General features: G+C 39.3%; 1 protein-coding gene across 2 annotated transcripts in view; it reads left to right on the top strand.

Moving 5' to 3' along the window:
* The window catches only part of UNC13B (unc-13 homolog B), a 235,235-nt gene that overhangs the window by 142,076 nt on the left and 74,468 nt on the right, over nt 1-18,691 (top strand). For both annotated transcript variants that reach the window (XM_007455955.1, XM_007455954.1), the window contains exon 10: nt 1,638-1,728. In XM_007455955.1, the coding sequence (XP_007456017.1) occupies nt 1,638-1,728 (91 nt within the window). The remainder of the gene's footprint in view (nt 1-1,637; nt 1,729-18,691) is intronic.

Consider the following 18,691-nt stretch of genomic DNA (forward strand, 5'->3'; position numbering starts at 1 on the left):
TGGGAAAGAGTTAAAGAATTGGTCTAGAAGCCAGATCTAACCCACCCTTCTGTCTCCCTGGGGCCTAGCAGTATGTCTGGCAGTTGGTACCCATAAGGAGAAAAATTTAAAACTTGTCCTTTTAACAGTCACATAATGAGGCTTAGTACAGAGTTTGAGTATTGTTCTTACTGAGCTAAATTGGTCAGTGAGTTGCTGATAAGTTGGGGCAGAGCAGGGTTTCTCATTCTTAGCACTGTTGACATTTTTAACCAGATAATGCTTTGTTACAGGGAGCTGTTGTATGCATTGTAGGATTTTAGCAGCATCCTTAGCCTCTGCACACTAGATGCCTGGAGCAACTCTCAGTGTGACAACCAAAAATGTCTCCAGATATTGTCAGATTTCTCCTGAGGGGCAGAACTGTCCCTAGTTGAAAACCACTGGGGTAGAGTGATAAGGGCTAGGTGTGACTTAAATTCTCAAATTTCAAGGTCATGGGAAGATCAGAGCAGTGAATGCTGACTATGTGGTAAAAGTTAGAGAATGGTTGATGCCTCTACTCCACCACTTGAAGGTAGAAACTTATTTTCTGTTTGTTTTCCTGATTTTTAATCATCTCTGGTGGCTCATCTAGTAGACAAGACATCAGGGAGACTGAGTTCTGGGCCAGCTTTTTCACTGGGTTGACGACCCACAGAAAGATAGCTCTTTGTCGACGTTGGACTTTAAAGATACTGTTGTCTGGGTAGAGTTTTTGGTTGAGCAGCAGAAGGTGCCTGTCCTTCTCTAATGGCTCTGTCCTCCCAGATCCTAGCTGTGCAAGTGACGTCCAGGCCAGTTTCAGAAATGCCCACAAATGTTTTAAAACAATTGAACCAGTTAGGTGGCATCAGAGCCTAGCATATATCTTATGTGTCTAGATGGTGGGTCCTTTTTTACTGCCTTGTCAGTTGACCCCAGTGAGAGAGAGGAGAAGCATCATCACCAAGAATTAACCACTATTCCACAGTTAAGATGATGATGATTTGTTCTAATACAGGTTAGTGTTTCTGTCTCAAAGCTACTTTGTTATATTTATTGTTCCTTTCACTGAGGGTGGTCCTGAGGCAGCTCAAGGAACAAGATCATAGCAGGACAAGGGCTCTGCCTTTTTTCTTAGCACTTTGATGTAGTCTAGGAATTGGAAAGCCTTCCAAAATGCTTAGTGGAGCAGGAACGCTTTGCAGGAACAAAATTCTGCCCTAAGGATGCTATGTAGAACCATCAAGGGAGACTGGTGGTCTTGAGAGGTAGGGGGAGAGGGTTACTCCACACCTCTCTGCATGGTTTCTATGTTAGTCATTGACTTAGGGCCCTTGCCATTGCTTCTGGTATCCTGATCCCTGACTGTCCCAATGAGTTGCCTCATCAGGTGAGTGGAAAAGTGGGAAGAAAGAGAGGGAACAGATGAAAAGCTAAAAGGACTTGTCATTTTAGGAATTTTTTTCACATTGGATATTCAGGACTATGCTGTTTTAGTGGCTTGAATCACTAGATAAGTATAGGCATGAATACAACAAACCTTTTAATTTTAGGTATTTGGCAGTTTTGCCTTGAGCACTGTCATCTTGTGGCCTGGGCTGATTTTTAAGGAACATTCTTTTCTCTGTTACAAGTTTTCCCGAGGAGAGTGCATCTTCACCATTTACCCAAGCCAGAGCGCACTGGATCCGAGCAGTTACCAAGGTTCGACTCCAGCTGCAGGAGGTAGGAAGTCTGTTGTTCTGGTTCTAGTTGGGACAGTTTTTCCTTTGAAATTGGGAGACATATGGTGCTGAAGAAGCAGTCAGTGATTAGTCATCTTACAGTGTGCTTCTGGGAATGCATGATAAGTAAGCTAGAGCCTTAAGAGATGGGCAGGTAGCCATTGGCTTCCCTCTATGCTGATTAATGGAAATCAAGTAGACCTAGTGGGTTAAGAGACTGAAAGTAAAATTAAATGCTATTTTCAGTACCATTATCACCTGTGAGGCCATTTTATTTTGAGTTTAGGATAGAAGACTATTTCAGGGCCTCTTAGGATTAGTTGTTTCCCTTGGCAAGCCAGTTCAAGTACCACTGGCTGACCTTTGCAGGGCCAGAAATTTTACTCAGAAAGTTAGTGTTCAGAAGTTTCTACGGGCTCCCCTAATTTAAGGTCCCAAACATCAACACATTAATATCTAAAACAGTGTAAAAAAGTAAAAATAGAAATATTTTTCATTTGCAGCGTTGCAAGTTTGAAGTGTCCTTATCTGTGTGTCAGTAGTCACTTTTCAGGCAGAAAGGAGGTTTTTACTTTATTTATTTATTTAATTTAACATCGTTATTGGAGGATAATTGCTTTACAATGTTGTGTTAGTGAAAGGAGATTTTAAAATGATGACAGGTGGCTGTCTGTAGTATAATACCTGGCAGATACTAAAAATGCAAGCATGTTCACATGTGTAAACACACTTAAAAAGTAATTTATTTTGAAATAATTTCAAACTTAGAAAAATGTTGCCAAAATAGTAAAGAACTCCCATATCCTCCTCACCAAGATGCCTCCGTTGTTGACATTTTACAACATTTTTGCTTCATCGCCCTCCATCCATTATGATTAATCTTTTTTCTGAACCATTTGAGAGAAGGTTGGAGGCATGATGTTCTCCTGTTTGTATTTTCCAAAAACAAGACTACTCTCCAGTATAACCACAATATAACTATCCAAATCAAGAAATCAACAATGACAATACTTTCATCAAGTCCCCATGCAAATTTTGCCAACTGTCTCAACAATGTCTCTTTTCTGGTCCAGGATACAATCCGGGCTGACATGTTGCATTTAGCAGTCATGTCTCTTAATCTTCCTTAATCTGGACCAGTTCCTCAGTCTTTCACATCTTCAATAGATAGTACAGGCCTTTCATTTGGTAACATATTCTTCATTTTGGGTCCATCCAGTTTTTCCTCATGTCCAGACTCAGGCCATACTTTCTTGGCAGGGATTACACAAAAATGATGTTGAACTCATTTTAGTGAACTGCATCAGAAAGTACATGTTGTCAACCTGTCCTACCCCCTGTAATGTTAACTTTAATCACCTAGTTAAGGAACTTCCCTGGCAGTCCAAATGGTTAAGACTTCATGCTCCCAATGCAGGGGGCACTGATTTGATCCCTGGTCGGGGAACTAAGATCCCGCATGCCACACGGCATAGCCAAAAAAAAAAAAAAATCACCTAGTTTTGTTTGTATCAGCCAGGTTTCTATACTGTTCTGACACCATTTTTCCTTTTGTAATTGGTAAGTGTTCTGTGGTACAATACTCTGAGACCATGCCAGTATCTTGTTCCTCATCAAACCTCCATGTACAGGCTAAGTATCCATGTATGACTCCTGTCTGAATCTACCACCAATAATGGTGGTTGCCAAATGGTAACTTTCTATTTCCGTTATCCTTTCTACATTCATTAGTTGGCATACTACTATAAGGAAGAGATTTCCCATCAATTTTTTATTTCTAATTTTTCAGAGTAAGGGTCTTATAATTCTTATAATAAAGGAAAGTAAAATAACTTCCATGTAGAAGAAAAGTTCTGAATGAGAAAAACAAGAATATATTGGAGCAGTTTGTTATGACTTTTTAAGAGGCAGCTCAGAGTCTCTCAAAAAGAATAGCTAAAAACAGTTGCCAAAGCTTGGGATCATTTAGAGAAAAGCATGGTTTATTTAAGAGTAACCAAAAACCATTGCAACTGAATTGAATACCAGAACAACAGTAAATATATTCTTAACACAGGTCATGTAACTGGAAGTTGATTAGATGTGCCCAAGAGGAGGAAGATAAGCCAGAGTTTAAAGACGGATCTGATAGCACTTTAAGATAGAGGCAGAAGCATACCATTTATACTTAAGATGAGATTTGTTGGCAGATTGATTGAGGTTGCAAGACAGTAAGAAGTTAAGTATGACACCAAGAATTTTTTTTTTTCTGAATAATTGGAAGTTCCACCTATCTGCCCTAAGATAATTTTTGTTAGTTTCTTATTATTATAGAATTTCCTTATAGGTGTAAGTAAATATGAATGTATTTTCTAATCCCCCCCCCTTTTCTTAGAAACAAAAAGATGGTATACTATACACACTGGGAACATCTTTCTTTTTCACTTGGAGATTCTTCCATATTAGCTCTAAGAGAATGTTTTTCTTTTTAAACGGGTGCATAATATTTCACTGTATGAATGTACTGCAAGTATTTAACTAGTCTTCTGTTGATGTTCATTTGGTTGTTTCTGGTCATTTGCTGTAATAAACCATGTTGCAAATGATTACCTTTTATGTATGTCATTTTGCTGTGTGCAAGTATATCTGAGGGGATATGCATTTGTAATTTTAGTAAATACTGCTCACCATTTATCAGTGGCTTAAAACAACAAAGGTTTATTTTGCTTATGCTGCTTATCATCCTGTATGTTGAAGTGTTCTGCTTCAAGTTATCTTCTCTGCAACCCAGGCTAAGGGATCAGCCAGCTTCTAGAACATTGCCAATATTGGTGGTAGAGGGAAAGAAAAAAATAACAAATGAAAGAGAACATAGGAGATTGCATTCTGGCTCTTAAAACTTCTGCCCCAAAGACATAGTATGTCACTTTTGCTCACATTTCCCTGGCTAAAGCAAATTATATAACAGTGTCTAACTTCAAGCAAATGGTATAGTATACCTTGAAATAGATAGGGAAGGATATTTGTGAAAAGCGTTAATGATTATCCTAAAGGGTATCTGCCTTCCACCAACATATACTCTTTTTTTTTTTTAAACATCTTTCTTGGAGTATAATTGCTTTACAATGTTGTGTTAGTTTCTGCTGTATAACAAGGTGAATCAGTTAGCATTCAAAGTGAATATGTTAGCATTCGGTATTTGTTTTTCTCTTTCTGACTTACTTCACCCTGTATGACAGACTTTGGATCCATCCAGCTCACTACAAATAACTCAATTTCATTTCTTTTTATGGCTGAGTAATATTCCATTATATATATGTGTCACATCTTATGTATCCATTCATCTGTTGATGGACACTTAGGTTGTTTCCATGTCCTGGTTATTGTAAATAGAGCTGCAGTGAACATTGGGGTGCATGACTCTTTTTGAACTATGGTTTTCTCAGGGTATATGCTTAGTAGTGGGATTGCTGGGTCGTATTCTTATTTCTATTCTATTAGTTCTATTTTTAGTTTTTTAAGGAACATCTGTACTGTTCTCCATAGTGGCTGTATCAATTTACATTCCCACCAACAGTGCAAGAGGGTTCCCTTTTCTCCACACCCTCTCCAGCATTTATTGTTTGTAGATTTTTTGATGATGGCCATTCTGACTGGTGTGAGGTGATACCTCATTGTAGTTTTGATTTGCATTTCTCTAGTGATCATTGATGTTGAGCATCCTTTCATGTGTTTGTTGGCAATCTGTATATCTTCTTTGGAGAAATGTCTATTTAGGTCTTCTGCCCCTTTTTGGATTGGGTTGTTTGTTTTTTTAATATTGAGCTGCATGAGCTGCTTGTATATTTTGGAGATTAATCCTTTGTCAGTTGCTTCATTTGCAAATATTTTCTCCCATTCTGAGGGTTGTCTTTTTGTCTTGTTTATGGTTTCCTTTGCTGTGCAAAAGCTTTTAAGTTTCATTAGGTCCCATTTGTTTATTTTTGTTTTTATTTCCATTTCTCTAGGAGGTGGGTCAAAAAGGATCTTGCTGTGATTTATGTCATAGAGTGTTCTGCCTATGTTTTCCTCTAAGAGTTTTATAGTGTCTGGCCTTACATTTAGGTCTTTAATCCATTTTGAGTTTATTTTTGTGTATGGTGTTAGGGAGTGTTCTAATTTCATTCTTTTACATGTAGCTGTCCAGTTTTCCGAGCACCACTTTTTGAAGAGGCTGTCTTTTCTCCATTGTATACTCTTGCCTCCTTTATCAAAGATAAGGTGGCCATATGTGTGTGGGTTTATCTCTGGGCATTCTATCCTGTTCCATTGATCTATATTTCTCTTTTTGTGCCAGTACCATCACCAATGTATACTCTTACTAGTAACGTCATGAGGGTACTTTTTTCTTCCTGGATGCACCAATAGAGTGACTTGTTAAGCTTTTGGATTTTTGCTAGTCTTCTAGGCAATGGTTTCTCAGTAGAGTTTAAATTTGCATATCTTATTATTGGTAAAGTTAAGCATGTTTCATATAAGTAAAGGCTGTTACTTTTCTGTGAACAGTCTATTTATATTCTTTGCCCATTTTTCTATTGAGCTTTTGATTCCTAGGAGCTTTTTACTGTTTTAGGGAAATTAATTCTTGCCTGTGTTGTGAGTTGCTAATATTTTTTTCTCAGTGTACCATTATAATAAAGTTTTTTGACCTTAATAAGCCAGATTTTCCTAATCCAGAAAATGGGGAGAAAATAGTACCTTTCTCCTAGGATTGTAAATTATCTAGTAGAACTATGATTTAAAAAGAGGAAAGTAAAATATATATATATATACTTCAATTACTGCACAGTGTCTTCTGTTTACAATAATATATATATATATATATATATATATATATATACTTCAATTACTGCACAGTGTCTTCATGATATAATAAAATCTTTTGATCGAGCTCAGTGTGACTCACATTGTTGTCCATGGACAAGCCCAGTCCAGGAACTGTTTGGTTCTAGTCTTTGATGAAATAAGTGCTGAAGTTGAAAGCGAGCATTTAGAGGCAATTTGGATTGCCATGACATCAAGCACATGATCACTGGCCTTGTCTCATTGAATGGGGTATAGACCAAAAATATCAGTCCATGACATATTAGTAATAAAAAACCATATCCTTCGCAAAAAGAATTTGAAAGACACTGATACAGACCCTATATGCCTTTCCAGTTTTACTTCTTTCTGCTACTCTGTTTAGTCAACACTTCCAACATGTAAAATTTTTTGTTCAAAGCACTCGCTGTTTCCATTCATAGAATATACTCTTTTTGCTTCTCCACATAGCTAACTTTTCATTCACATCTTTTAAATCCAGTCAGGTGTCAGTTTTTTGGGTAAAGCTTCCAGACTCTGTGCATACAGTAGTCCCTCGCTGTATCCATGGTTTCGCTTTGTGCAGTTTCGGTTACCTGTAGTCAACCCCCGTCCAAAAATATTAAATGGAAAGTTCCAGAAATAAACAATTCTTTTTTTAAAAAAATATTTATTTATTTAGGCTGCACTGGGTCTTAGTTGTGGCACACGGGATCTTAGTTGTGGCATTCGGACTTCTTAGTTGCAGCATGCGGGATCCAGTTCCCCAATCAGGGATTGAACCCGGGCCCCCTGCATTGGGAGCATGGAGTCTTACCCCACTGGACCACCAGGGAAGTCCCCAGAAATAAACAGTTCTTAAGTTTTAAGTTGAATGCAGTTCTGAGTAGTGTGATAAAATCTTGTGCTGTCCTACTCCATGTCACCCTGGATGTGAATCATCCCTTTGTCTAGCCCATTAAACACTTATTAGCCATCTCAGTTCTCAGATCAACTGTCACAAGATGGCAGTGCTTATGATCAAGTAACCCTTATTTTACTCAATAATGGCCCCAAGGTGCAAGCGTGATGATGCTGGCAATTCATTTTGGTTTTTTTACGTTTCCTCTTTTTTTAATTTTTTCACTGGAGTACAGTTGGCTTACAATGTTGTGTTAGTTTCTGCTGTACAGCAAAGTGAATCAGCCATACATACACATATATGTACTCTCTTCTAGACTCCATTCCCATATAGGTCATTACAGAGCACCGAATAGAGTTCCCTGTGCTATACAGTAGGTTCTTACTAGTTATCTTTTATGTATAGTAGTGTGTATATGTCTGGCAATTCATACATATGAAAGAGAAGCTGTAAAGTGCTTCCTTTAAGTGAAATGGTGAAAGTTATTGATTTAATAAGGAAAGAAAAAAATCACTTGCTGAAGTTGCTAAGATCTATAGTAAGGATGAATCTTCTATCCATGAAATTGCAAAAAAAGGAAAAAGAAATTCATGCTAATTTTGCTGTCATACCTCAAACTGAAAGAGTTATGGCCACAGTGTGTGATAAGTGCTTAGTTAAAATGGAAAAAGCGTTAAGTTTTTACAATAAGGTATTTTGTGAGAGAGAGAGAGACCACATTCACATAACTTTTGAACAAAACGGTTTGAATTTCACGGGTCCACTTGTATGTGGGTTTTTAAAAGTAAACACTACAGTCCTACGCAATCTCTGGTTGGTTGAATCTGCAGATGCAGAACCTTGAATAGTGAAGGCCAAGTATGGGACTTGAGCATCCTTGGATTTTGATATTCGTGGTGTGTCCTAGAACCAATCCTCTGTGGATACTGAGGGACAACTCCAGTGTTACAATTGTTCTATCTTATTAATTATTGTTGTTAATCTCTAACTCTGCATAATTTATAAGCTAAACTTTATCATATGTGTGTGTGTATATATATATATATATATATATATACAGGCATCCACTGGGGGTCTTGGAACATAGTCCCAGGATAAGGGGAGACACTGTACTTTTGCTAAATTGGCATTTAATGGAGTTACTTGTTTACTGTTACATCTTTCCCGTGTACTTGTAAGATCCTTGAATGCCAGGGCTATGGTTTTTATTGCTGGTGTTCTAGAGCCCAATATAGAACCTGGCAGAGTGTTTAGCCAATCTTTTATGGATGCTTAAGACGTCAGAAAAGCCCATAGCATTTCCACAGAAGTCTCCATGTACTTCTTTATCTTCTCTTAATTAATTCTTTAAAAAAAGTTTCCCAAGGCCTAGCACCTAAAGCCAATAACAACAAAATATTAACTATTAACATTAGCTATGTTGTATAATTTATATATACATTAATATAAAGTTACTGAGTTTGGACAATACTGTGTGTGGACTTAGAATTTTTCTCACTTAGGCATTGTTTTGTGAGCTTTATTCTGGGTTATTAAATATTTTTTGAAAGCATGATTTAATGATTATTAATAGATTACAATATTCCATCATGTATCGATAGATGTTCCTTAACAATTCCTCTTATTTCTTTACTGTTATAAATAATATTATGAGTATCATTATGCATAAGTTTCTTTTCATTTCTGATTATTTCTTTAACTTAGCTTTTTCAAAGTAGATTCAAATAAATTGCTGAGTTTAAAAGTATATACCTTTTATGGATGGACCTAGAGTCTGTCATACAGAGTGAAGTAAGTCAGAAAGAGGAAAAACAAATACCGTATGCTAACACATATATATGGAATCTAAAAAAAAAAAAAAAGAAGGTTGTGAAGAACCTAGGGGCAGGAATAAAGGCGCAGACATAGAGAATGGACTTGAGGACACGGGGAGGGGGAAGAGTAAGCTGGGACGGAGTGAGAGAGTGGCATGGACATATATATATATTACCAAATGTAAAATAGATAGCTAGTGGGAAGCAGCCACATAGCACAGGGAGATCAACTTGGTACTCTGTGACCACCTAGAGGGGTGGGATAGGGAGGGTGTGAGGGAGAAGCAAGAGGAAGGAGATATGGGGATGCATGTATATGTTTAGCTGATTCACTTTGTTATAAAGCAGAAACTAACACACCATTGTAAAGCAATTATACTCCAATAAAGATGTTAAAAAAAACGTATATACCTTTTAAAGCCTTGTGATAAACTTCTACATGTGTCTTCAGAAAGGTTTTTCCAATTTATACTTTCAATATTTAGATGTCTTGCACCAACACTGAGTATTATCATTTTAGAAATTTTTTGCCAATTTGGCAGAAGGATGGTATCTCATTGTTTTAATTTGCATTTCTTTGATTATTTATGATTTGAATATTTCCCATAAGTTTATAGGTCATTTATACTTCTTTAGCTGATAGTGCATTCAATAGACTTTGAGTAAGTGCCGTACAAACCTAGCTACCCTTATGCCATTCCTGTAAGATTGTCAACAACTTAAGGGAAGAGGTCATATAGGTCATCTCTGTATATGGACTGGCTGAGTACCTGGCCATATGTCCTTAATGAGTGTCTGACATTGCTAATGCTGTTGAGGTAGTAATGTTGGTAGTGTGGGTGGAATGGATGTGATTCTGTACCTTATTTGGCTTAGCTGCAGAAAAATCTGGGGGAGGAGGTGAGACTTTTTAGCTCTAGAAACGGAGACTGCAGTGGCAGCAGGTGGGTGGGTGTTCCAGGTGGAAGGGACAGTGAAGGAGAAGGCATGGAGGTAGGCCATGAAGAAGCCTTGGCAGAAGCTCTTAGGTTGCTAAAGAAAGCTGACGGAGGAGAGTCAGTAAGAAGAGATGGAACTGAGCAAATAGATTAGAAGTACGTGTTTACTACCAAATGTAAAACAGATAGCTAGTGGGAAGCAGCCGCATAGCACAGGGAGATCAGCTCAGTGCTTTGTGACCACCTAGAGGGGTGGGATAGGGAGGGTGGGAGGGAGACGCAAGAGGGAGGGGATATGGGATGTATGTGTATGTATAGCTGATTCACTTTGTTATACAGCAGAAACTAACACACCATTGTAAAGCAATTATACTCCAATAAAGATGTTAAAAAAAAAAAAGTACATGTTTAAATGGAGCCATCCCAGGAGAGCCAAGATTGCAGCCAGTTAGCTTGAGATGGATCAGCATTTTCTCAAGAAAGATCATTAAGATAGAACGAATCAGCTGTCTCGTGCAAGTTCTGTTCTTACTTGTGACTCACTCCCAGGCAAAGAGATGTCCATCTTCTGCTATTATTGAAGCCCTAAAAAATGGATTCCCCTTGGGAAAATAAGGGAGGGCCCTTGAGGACCCCATGTCTTAGGCTTAGTTGCACAAGGAAAGCACTCTTTCTATAATTTTTTTTTTTTTTGTGGTACACGCGCCTCTCACTGTTGTGGCCTCTCCCGTTGCAGAGCACAGGCTCCGGATGCGCAGGCTCAGCGGCCATGGCTCACGGGCCCAGCCGCTCCGTGGCATGTGGGATCTTCCCGGACCGGGGCACGAACCCGTGTCCCCTGCATCGGCAGGCAGACTCTCAACCACTGCGCCACCAGGGAAGCCCTCTTTCTATAATTTTAAACTCCAGGATTTTGCTCTGATCATGGCTGCCTGTCTAAACTTCTACTACCTCAGCTCATTGCCCTTGTGGAGACCACAGTTATCCCTCCTTTTTCTTATGGTCTCTCAGCCTTCTCCCTAACCATTGCTACTGTAACACTTTAAAAACAAAAAACACTAAAGAATGATTTGAATAAGTAAGAAATGTAAAAGTATAAAATTATATAAAAATGATATGTATAATGCAAACTTTCCCTCCTACTTCAGACTCCAGGCTCTAGTCCCCACCTCCCCCATCTCATTGTTACCTGTGTCTTATGAATCAGTCCAGAGGTAAACTGTGCATTTATAAGCATGTGTGTGTGCACATGCATGCGTGTGTATATTATACACATTGTCCTTCACCTTTTATTCATTTACTGCTACATCTTGGAGATTTTTCCTTATTACAAATAGAGCTACTGCATTTTTTTAATAGCTGCATAGTGCTTCCTTCTGTAGATGTATTATAATTTGTACACTCTGTTCTCTATTGATGGATCTTTAAGTTGTTTCTAATATTTTGCTACTACCACAGTGTCGCAATACAAATCCTGTAGTAAGCCCCAATACTTTCAGACCTCTCTTAACCACAGTTTTTAGCATCCCACTTCAAACTTTATGGTAAGCCCTACCTAAGAAAAGGCCCTACTACTGTTTCACAAACCAGACAGACCTCTCTTGGACAAGAGACCTCTGGGCCCCTTCTATCCTTTGGCAAACCTTGGAGTCCTTACCTGATATCTGAGACCAGAACAGATACATTTTCTACTGGCTGAAACATGGCAGTTCGCTAAAACCATTTTGTATGAAGACTATGCCTTTTTTTAATGCCCCATGTATTTCTGGGTAAGGAGTGAGGCTTGATTTTCTCTGGCTCTCTCTGCCACTTTGAGGCCATTACTAGATCCTTGCATAAGCCGTTCTCACACCCACCTTCCTTGTTGAAATTAGATCCCAACTTTTACATAACTCCCTGTTCACTCATTGAAAACTTCAGTATGTACATCACAGTTTTCCTTCTAATCTCAATTACTTTCCATAGTCCTTGTGGTCATCATCATCATCATCACAGTAATCACATTTTTTTATTATTATTTATTTTATTTTTGGCTGCGTTGGGTCTTCATTGCTGCGTGCGGGCTTTCTCTAGTTGCGGTGAGCGGGGGCTACTCTTCCTGTGGTGCGCGGGCTTCTCATTGCAGTGGCTTCACCTGTTGCGGAGCACAGGCTCTAGGCATGTGGGCTTCAGTAGTTGTGGCACGGGGGCTCAGTAATTGTGGCTCATGGGCTCTAGAGAGCAGCCTCAGTAGTTGTGGCGCACGGGCTTAGTTGCTCCTCGGCATGTGAGATCTTCCCGGGCAAGGGCTTGAACCAGTGTATCCTGCATTGGCAGGCAGATTCTTAACCACTGCGCCACCAGGGAAGCCCAGTAATCACATTATTGAATACTATTATTGTCAGTGCTTTACATGTATTACCCAACTGAAATCCTACAATAATTCTATGAATTAGGCTTATGTTATTAGGTCCATTTTATAGATTAAGAAACTGAGGTTTAGAAAGATAGAAACTTGTCCAGGGTCACCTAGCTGGCAAGAGTTAGAACCAGATTCAAATCTAGACCTATTTAACTGCAGAGCCTATGTTCTTAACACTACTATCTACCACCATAATCTTAGAACCCTGTTTTTCAAAGTGTGTTTCTCAGGACTCCAGTTTCTAGAAATGTTAGTAGATTCTTTATCATGTGATAAAGAATTTCATGGTGAAAGCAATTTGGAAAACATTGAGTTCCAGTAGAGTGCAACACCAATAGATTGCTTTATCAAAGGACTTCTCAGAAACTTAAAAATGTTTAGGCTTCTTTTGTTTCTTCAAGAGGGGAATAAAAAATGCACAGCATTAAACTTTTTTGACTGTGAAACTCTGTTTTGGAAAAGCATCCTGTAGGAATCATTTTCCAAGGAATGTGCTTTAGGAAAGTCTGTCTCAGATTATTTCATTGTCAATTCATTAAAACTATATTTGTGAAGGTCAGTCAGTGAGCTCATCGCTACCTAATCCTGTGGTTGTTTTTAAGTCTTTATCTTATTGGACCTTGTTGCAATATTTGACACTCCTGCACACTCCTTGTTTTAACATCTAAGAAACCATCCTCAATGCTCATCTTCTCTGATGTCTATTTAATTTCCCTTTTCTGAATTCTCTCTTTGCTTGCTTCTTAAATGTCTGTGGGGAAATTGACAATATCACCTGAGCCTCTGAAGCAAAAAGAAGTTGTTTGTTTTTATAGGGTGTGGGAGAAGCTTGCCTGGTTGGTTAGTAATAAAAGCATGCTCTTGAGCTGCCAGTTCTTGCTATAGCCTGATAGTCTCAGCCCCTCCTTTTCTGTTCTTCTAATGTGCCAATCTAGCACAGTCTTTGGAACTTAACTGTTTTGGTAAAAACTAAAATCTTAGGCAGAAAGAAGTTCCAGAGATGAAGCTGAGTCAGTAGTAATAATGATATCCTTAAGAAATTAAGATTTAAGTATTCTTTTACACATGAAGAAAAACACTCTACCTTTCCTACCCCCAGCGGCACTGAACAGAGCAGAAATACCCAGGAAGGACTCAAATGATCCTGCTCATGAACTCCATGTCTGTTAGGCAACAGGCCAGAGCAGGGATGAAAGCTGAGATTGGCTTAGTTCTCTTTCTCTAAAGCCATCAGCTGGATGGAATGTTCCTTCTCCTCTATTCCAAAGGCTCTTTGCAAAGGAAAGGAAAACACCAGGGTGCCTGGCTTCTGCTTCTGAATTATCTCCTTTCTTCCCCTGCCTTTTAAATTCCCTATGCCACCAAAACCCTGATTTTACCTTTTTTACCTTTTATGGACTGAGTTGTCCTCCGCTCCCTGCCTCCTATGTTAAAAGTCCTAACACCCGGTATCTTAGAATGTGATTGTATTTAGAGATAGGGCCTTTAAATAGTTAATTAGGATACATTGAGGTAATTCGGATGAAAAATCCAAATTACATACTGAAATCTGACTGGTGTCCTTGTAAGAAGAGATTAGGACACACACATACACAGAAGAAAGGTCATGTGAAGACACAGAGAGAAGATGGCCACCTATATATAAGCCAAGGAGAGAGGCCTTAGAAGAAACCAACCTTGCTAACACCTTGGTCTTAGACTTCTAGCCAACAGAATTGTAAGAATAAATTTCTGTTCCTTAAACCACCAGTCTGTAGTATTATGTTATGGCAGCCCTAGCAAATGAATACTTTACAAGGCAGAAGGGGGAACAAGATGGCACAGAAGCTTCAGTGTTTCTCACGTGTGAGTCTTTATTTCCCGAGGTCTAGTTGGTGGGAAATGTGTTCTCTAGGTTGGTATATGCAGACCCATTCATGATGCCCAGTGTCTTTTGTATTTGTTTACTCTTATCTCTATTACTAATAAAATTTAGGGCTCAACTAGAAATAGAAAGAGTTGGGTTCTTGCAGTAGCTTAGTCTCAAAATCTGAGAGAACTTGAATAAAGCACTTCCTATTTCTTAGTCTCCTTAGCTATAAAATTAGGGATAATAACTGTCCCCTCTCACAGAGTTTTGGTGAGATCATAGAAAAATGCATTTTTGAGGGCAAAGCTCTATAAACAATTGCTTAAGTCACCAGTGAGCCTCTTATTACAGAAGTGTTGGTTTTCAGGGCTTTCTCATGACTTTCTTAGCCTAGGCCTTAGCGACCTGCCAAAGGTGTTTCTGATCACACCTGGAGCCTTTGCTGCTGAGTGGGAACCCAGTGAAACTGCTTCTGATGGTTAAAGTGGCAAGGAGCCAGTGCCATAGGATTTCAGGCTTTTACAGGGATCTAGACCACCAGATGGCATGGGGGTTCCTGGGAAAACTTGCCATGTGGATCACTCAGATGAGGCTATCTATGTACTGGTGCTTCTCTGGGACCTGCGAGGAAAATGTCAGTGGAGTGCCTTGCCTGAGGAGTCTAGGGGAGCAGGCCAAAGGCTACCCTGGGCACTGTGGGAACATTTTTCAAGAGCTGCTTTTGTGTACTTGTCAGGAGAAATGCTTAACATTTCTCAGGTTCCCCGCCCCCTCTGAAATATTCTGAACACGTTTATGGCCTGGATCTGGGTATTTATCAGTGATTGGTCTTCTATAAACCTTAGATCTCGTTCTAGGCTGTGACTGAACTTTGTGAATTATAAGACATCACATCTGGGACTGGAATTTGGGGCAGCTTGTTTGAAGGGGTGGAGTTTGGCTCCAGTTTCTGAGGAGCATATCAGCACATTTCTGAGAAATGCCGTGATATTATTAGCCTACCTAGAGTCCGAGGAGGGTGTCAGATACCAGCATCAGGCCTTAGCTCCAGCTGGCAGTATTTTCTGGACGTAGTGTCAATAAAGGGAGGTACTTTATAAGCTTTTATGGAATAAGTCTGATTGATACCTCTGTACAAAATTACTTGCTTCCAAATAACAAGTAAAGCAGCCCTTCTTGCTTTCTCCTACTTTCTCTGACTCTTGCTGCTTATGTGACCACACAGTGATTGGGAACATTTGATCCTGGCTCTGAAGGAATTCTTGCTCTGTAAGAGAAAATTCTTTTGCCAAAGTTATCCAAAAGGAAGCAGCTAATATAATTATTCCATTTTAGATGAGGATTTTACAGACTGAGCTCCTGTCTGCTTTTTTTTTTTTTTTTTTGAGGTACGCAGGCCTCTCACTGTTGTGGCCTCTCCCGTTGTGGAGCACAGGCTCCAGATGCGCAGGCCCAGCCGCTCTGCGGCATGTGGGATCTTCCCAGACCGGGGCACGAACCCGTGTCCCCTGCATCGGCAGGCGGATTCTCAACCACTGCACCACCAGGGAAGCCCAATTATTCCATTTTAAATCAAGCCAGCTAATAAGTGGGTACCACTGGGTGCTGTTGGGCCATTTGCAAGACATTTTCTTATCATTTGTGAGCTTATAGGCCAGAGAGTAGATAGAAGTAATTACCAGTTAAATATTTAAACACTTTTTTTCATCAGAAACTTTTCTTCAGTCTTTATGCTCATTTTTTCTCTGCAGCATTCCACAGTGTTTTTGCAACTCCCTACTTGTAGCTTCCTATTTTCTTGGGTTCTTCCATTTCTTCCTTCCTCTCTTACCTTGCCTGTCTCCTTTCCTGTCTGTCTCTGTCTCTTCTTTCTACAGAAGCCATCTCTTTTAATCTCAAATCTGCATTTCCTCAGCCTCTAACCCAGAGTCATTAATTGACGTACATTAATTGAACTACCGTGTGGCTGGTACTGTGCCTGATCCTGGCCTCTGTGCTAGGCAGCCAGTAGATTTCCAACTAGCCTTTCTAAGCAGATGATTCCCAAATATATATTTCTGACCCTCCCTTTTTTCCTTAGGTTCTACCCTTCATATCTAGTTATCTACTAGTTATTGTCACCACAATTTCCCAGTGTTTGAAATTTCCTTCCTGGGCCTATTCCTCTTCCTTTGTTCTCTGTTTGTATGAAAGTCACCATCATTCTGCCAGTCACCCACTCAAAATTATGGTGTCATTCTTCCTTCTCTCTTGCCTCCCACATTAGATCGTTTGCCAGATCTTGCTCTTTTTCTCTCTGTGATTTCTTTTATCAGTCTCCTCTTTGTTCCTCTCTGCATTCAGGTCTTCTTTACTGCTTAGACTATAGTGTATTACTCTTCCAATGGTTTCCTTGCTTTTATTTATTTTTCTTGGAATCCATTGTGTATACCACTATCAGATTTATCTTCCTAAAACAGAGCACTAGTCATGGCTACCGCTTATGCTCAGGGTTCAACTTAAATGTCACATACTTTGAAGCCTTCCGGAAAGTCCCCAGGTAGAGTTAGATACTCATTTTTCTATCTTTCTATAGCATTTCATATACAGTCAATTTTAGTGTTTATCACACTGTCCTGGAATTGTATAAGCATTTGCCCTCAAGATTATATATTTCTTAAAAGAGTATCTACTACATGATTCCTTTTATATTAAGTTCAGAAACAGGCAAAAGTAATCTGTGGTGTCAGACTTCAGGATAGTGATTATTTTGGGGTGAGGGGGTTGGTAGTAACTAGATATAAGTGCAGTGGGGCTTCTGGAATTCTGATGATGTTCTGTCCTTGATCTGAATTCTGTTTACGTTAATGTACTTTTGATTTGTGTACTTTTCTGTATGTATGTTATAATTCAATAAATAACTTAAATAAAAGCTAGATGAAAAGAGCATGGAAATACAGAATAGGGACTGTGCCTACTTAACTTTATATCCCTGATGCCTGGCATCTAGCAAGTCTTAACAGATATGTGAGTGAGTGAATAAGTGAATGATTGAATGAATGAATGAAAGGTTTTTCCCCCCTCAAAAAACATTAATTTTTCTTTACACTGGTAGTTAAATTATAGTTTCAACTTTTTAGCTTGGCATCCATGACCAATCATGATTTTCTAACCTACTTTTCTAACCTTTGTTAACCCAGATGCCACATTATACAGTTGAAAGAAGTTGAGCCTTGGAATCAGAAAGAGCCTGAATTTGAAATATGGCTCCACCACTTACTAGCTGTGTAACCTTAGGTTTAGGCAGGTTACTGAGTATCTTAGAAACTTAGTTTTCTCATCTCTGAATTGGATATTATTTGTCTCAGTGGATAGATATGGATTAAATAAGATAACACATATAGAGCAAGACCTGGCATGTTGTTAATATTCAGTATATGTTAGTTTCCATTCCTTCCCAGCATCACACCTTCCTTTTTGTCCTTTTCATATCTTTGCTCATCCTGTATCGTCTGCCTTTTCTTCTCTTCCGTTTCCACATATCCAAATATTATTCATCCTTCAGGATCAAGCTCAGCTATCACCTCTTTCACAGAGCGTTCCCTGATTCTCTTCCAAACCAGCACCTTGAACGATGCAAATATTTTCTCTTACAAATTCTCATACATTTCACCTGGGTCTCTTATGATACATATTAGTCACTCATGCTAACATTTAGGAGTTGCAAAGGCTGCCCTCTCACTCCAGGCCCAAAGAATAGGCACTCCAGTTGTAATGCTGGAGGAATAAACTGGCAGTTGGAATAAACTGGGACATGAAAAGGCAGGTTGAGAAAACTGATTTAGGCCTTTGATATTCTTTTTAGTACCTCCTCCTGCACAGGGAGAAATTCAGATGTCTAGTCAAGGATGTGGACCTAGGAGCAAAGGGTCAAGTTGCAAACTGCTTGACTTGTCTTTTGAATTGTTCTTCTGTTCAAGATGTCTTTATGGCCCAGCCTGATTTATCAAGGTAGGAGGCCTTGCAGGAGTTTGAGTCTGAACCCTTAAGAATTAAGAGTGGGGCTTCCCTGGTGGCGCAGTGGTTGAGTCCGCCTGCCGATGCGGGTTTGTGCCCCGGGCCGGGAAGATCCCACATGCCGTGCAGCTCCCGGGCCCCATTAAGAGTGAATATTCACCTGGAGTATCTTCTCTGTTTAATATGCCTTGAGGGCCTAGTACATTTACGTAAAAAAAGAGTTCAGTGATTCAGAGATCCTATT

The sequence above is a fragment of the Lipotes vexillifer genome, unplaced genomic scaffold (genome assembly GCF_000442215.2).
Source record: "Lipotes vexillifer unplaced genomic scaffold, Lipotes_vexillifer_v1.1 scaffold920, whole genome shotgun sequence".
NCBI lineage: Eukaryota > Metazoa > Chordata > Mammalia > Artiodactyla > Lipotidae > Lipotes > Lipotes vexillifer.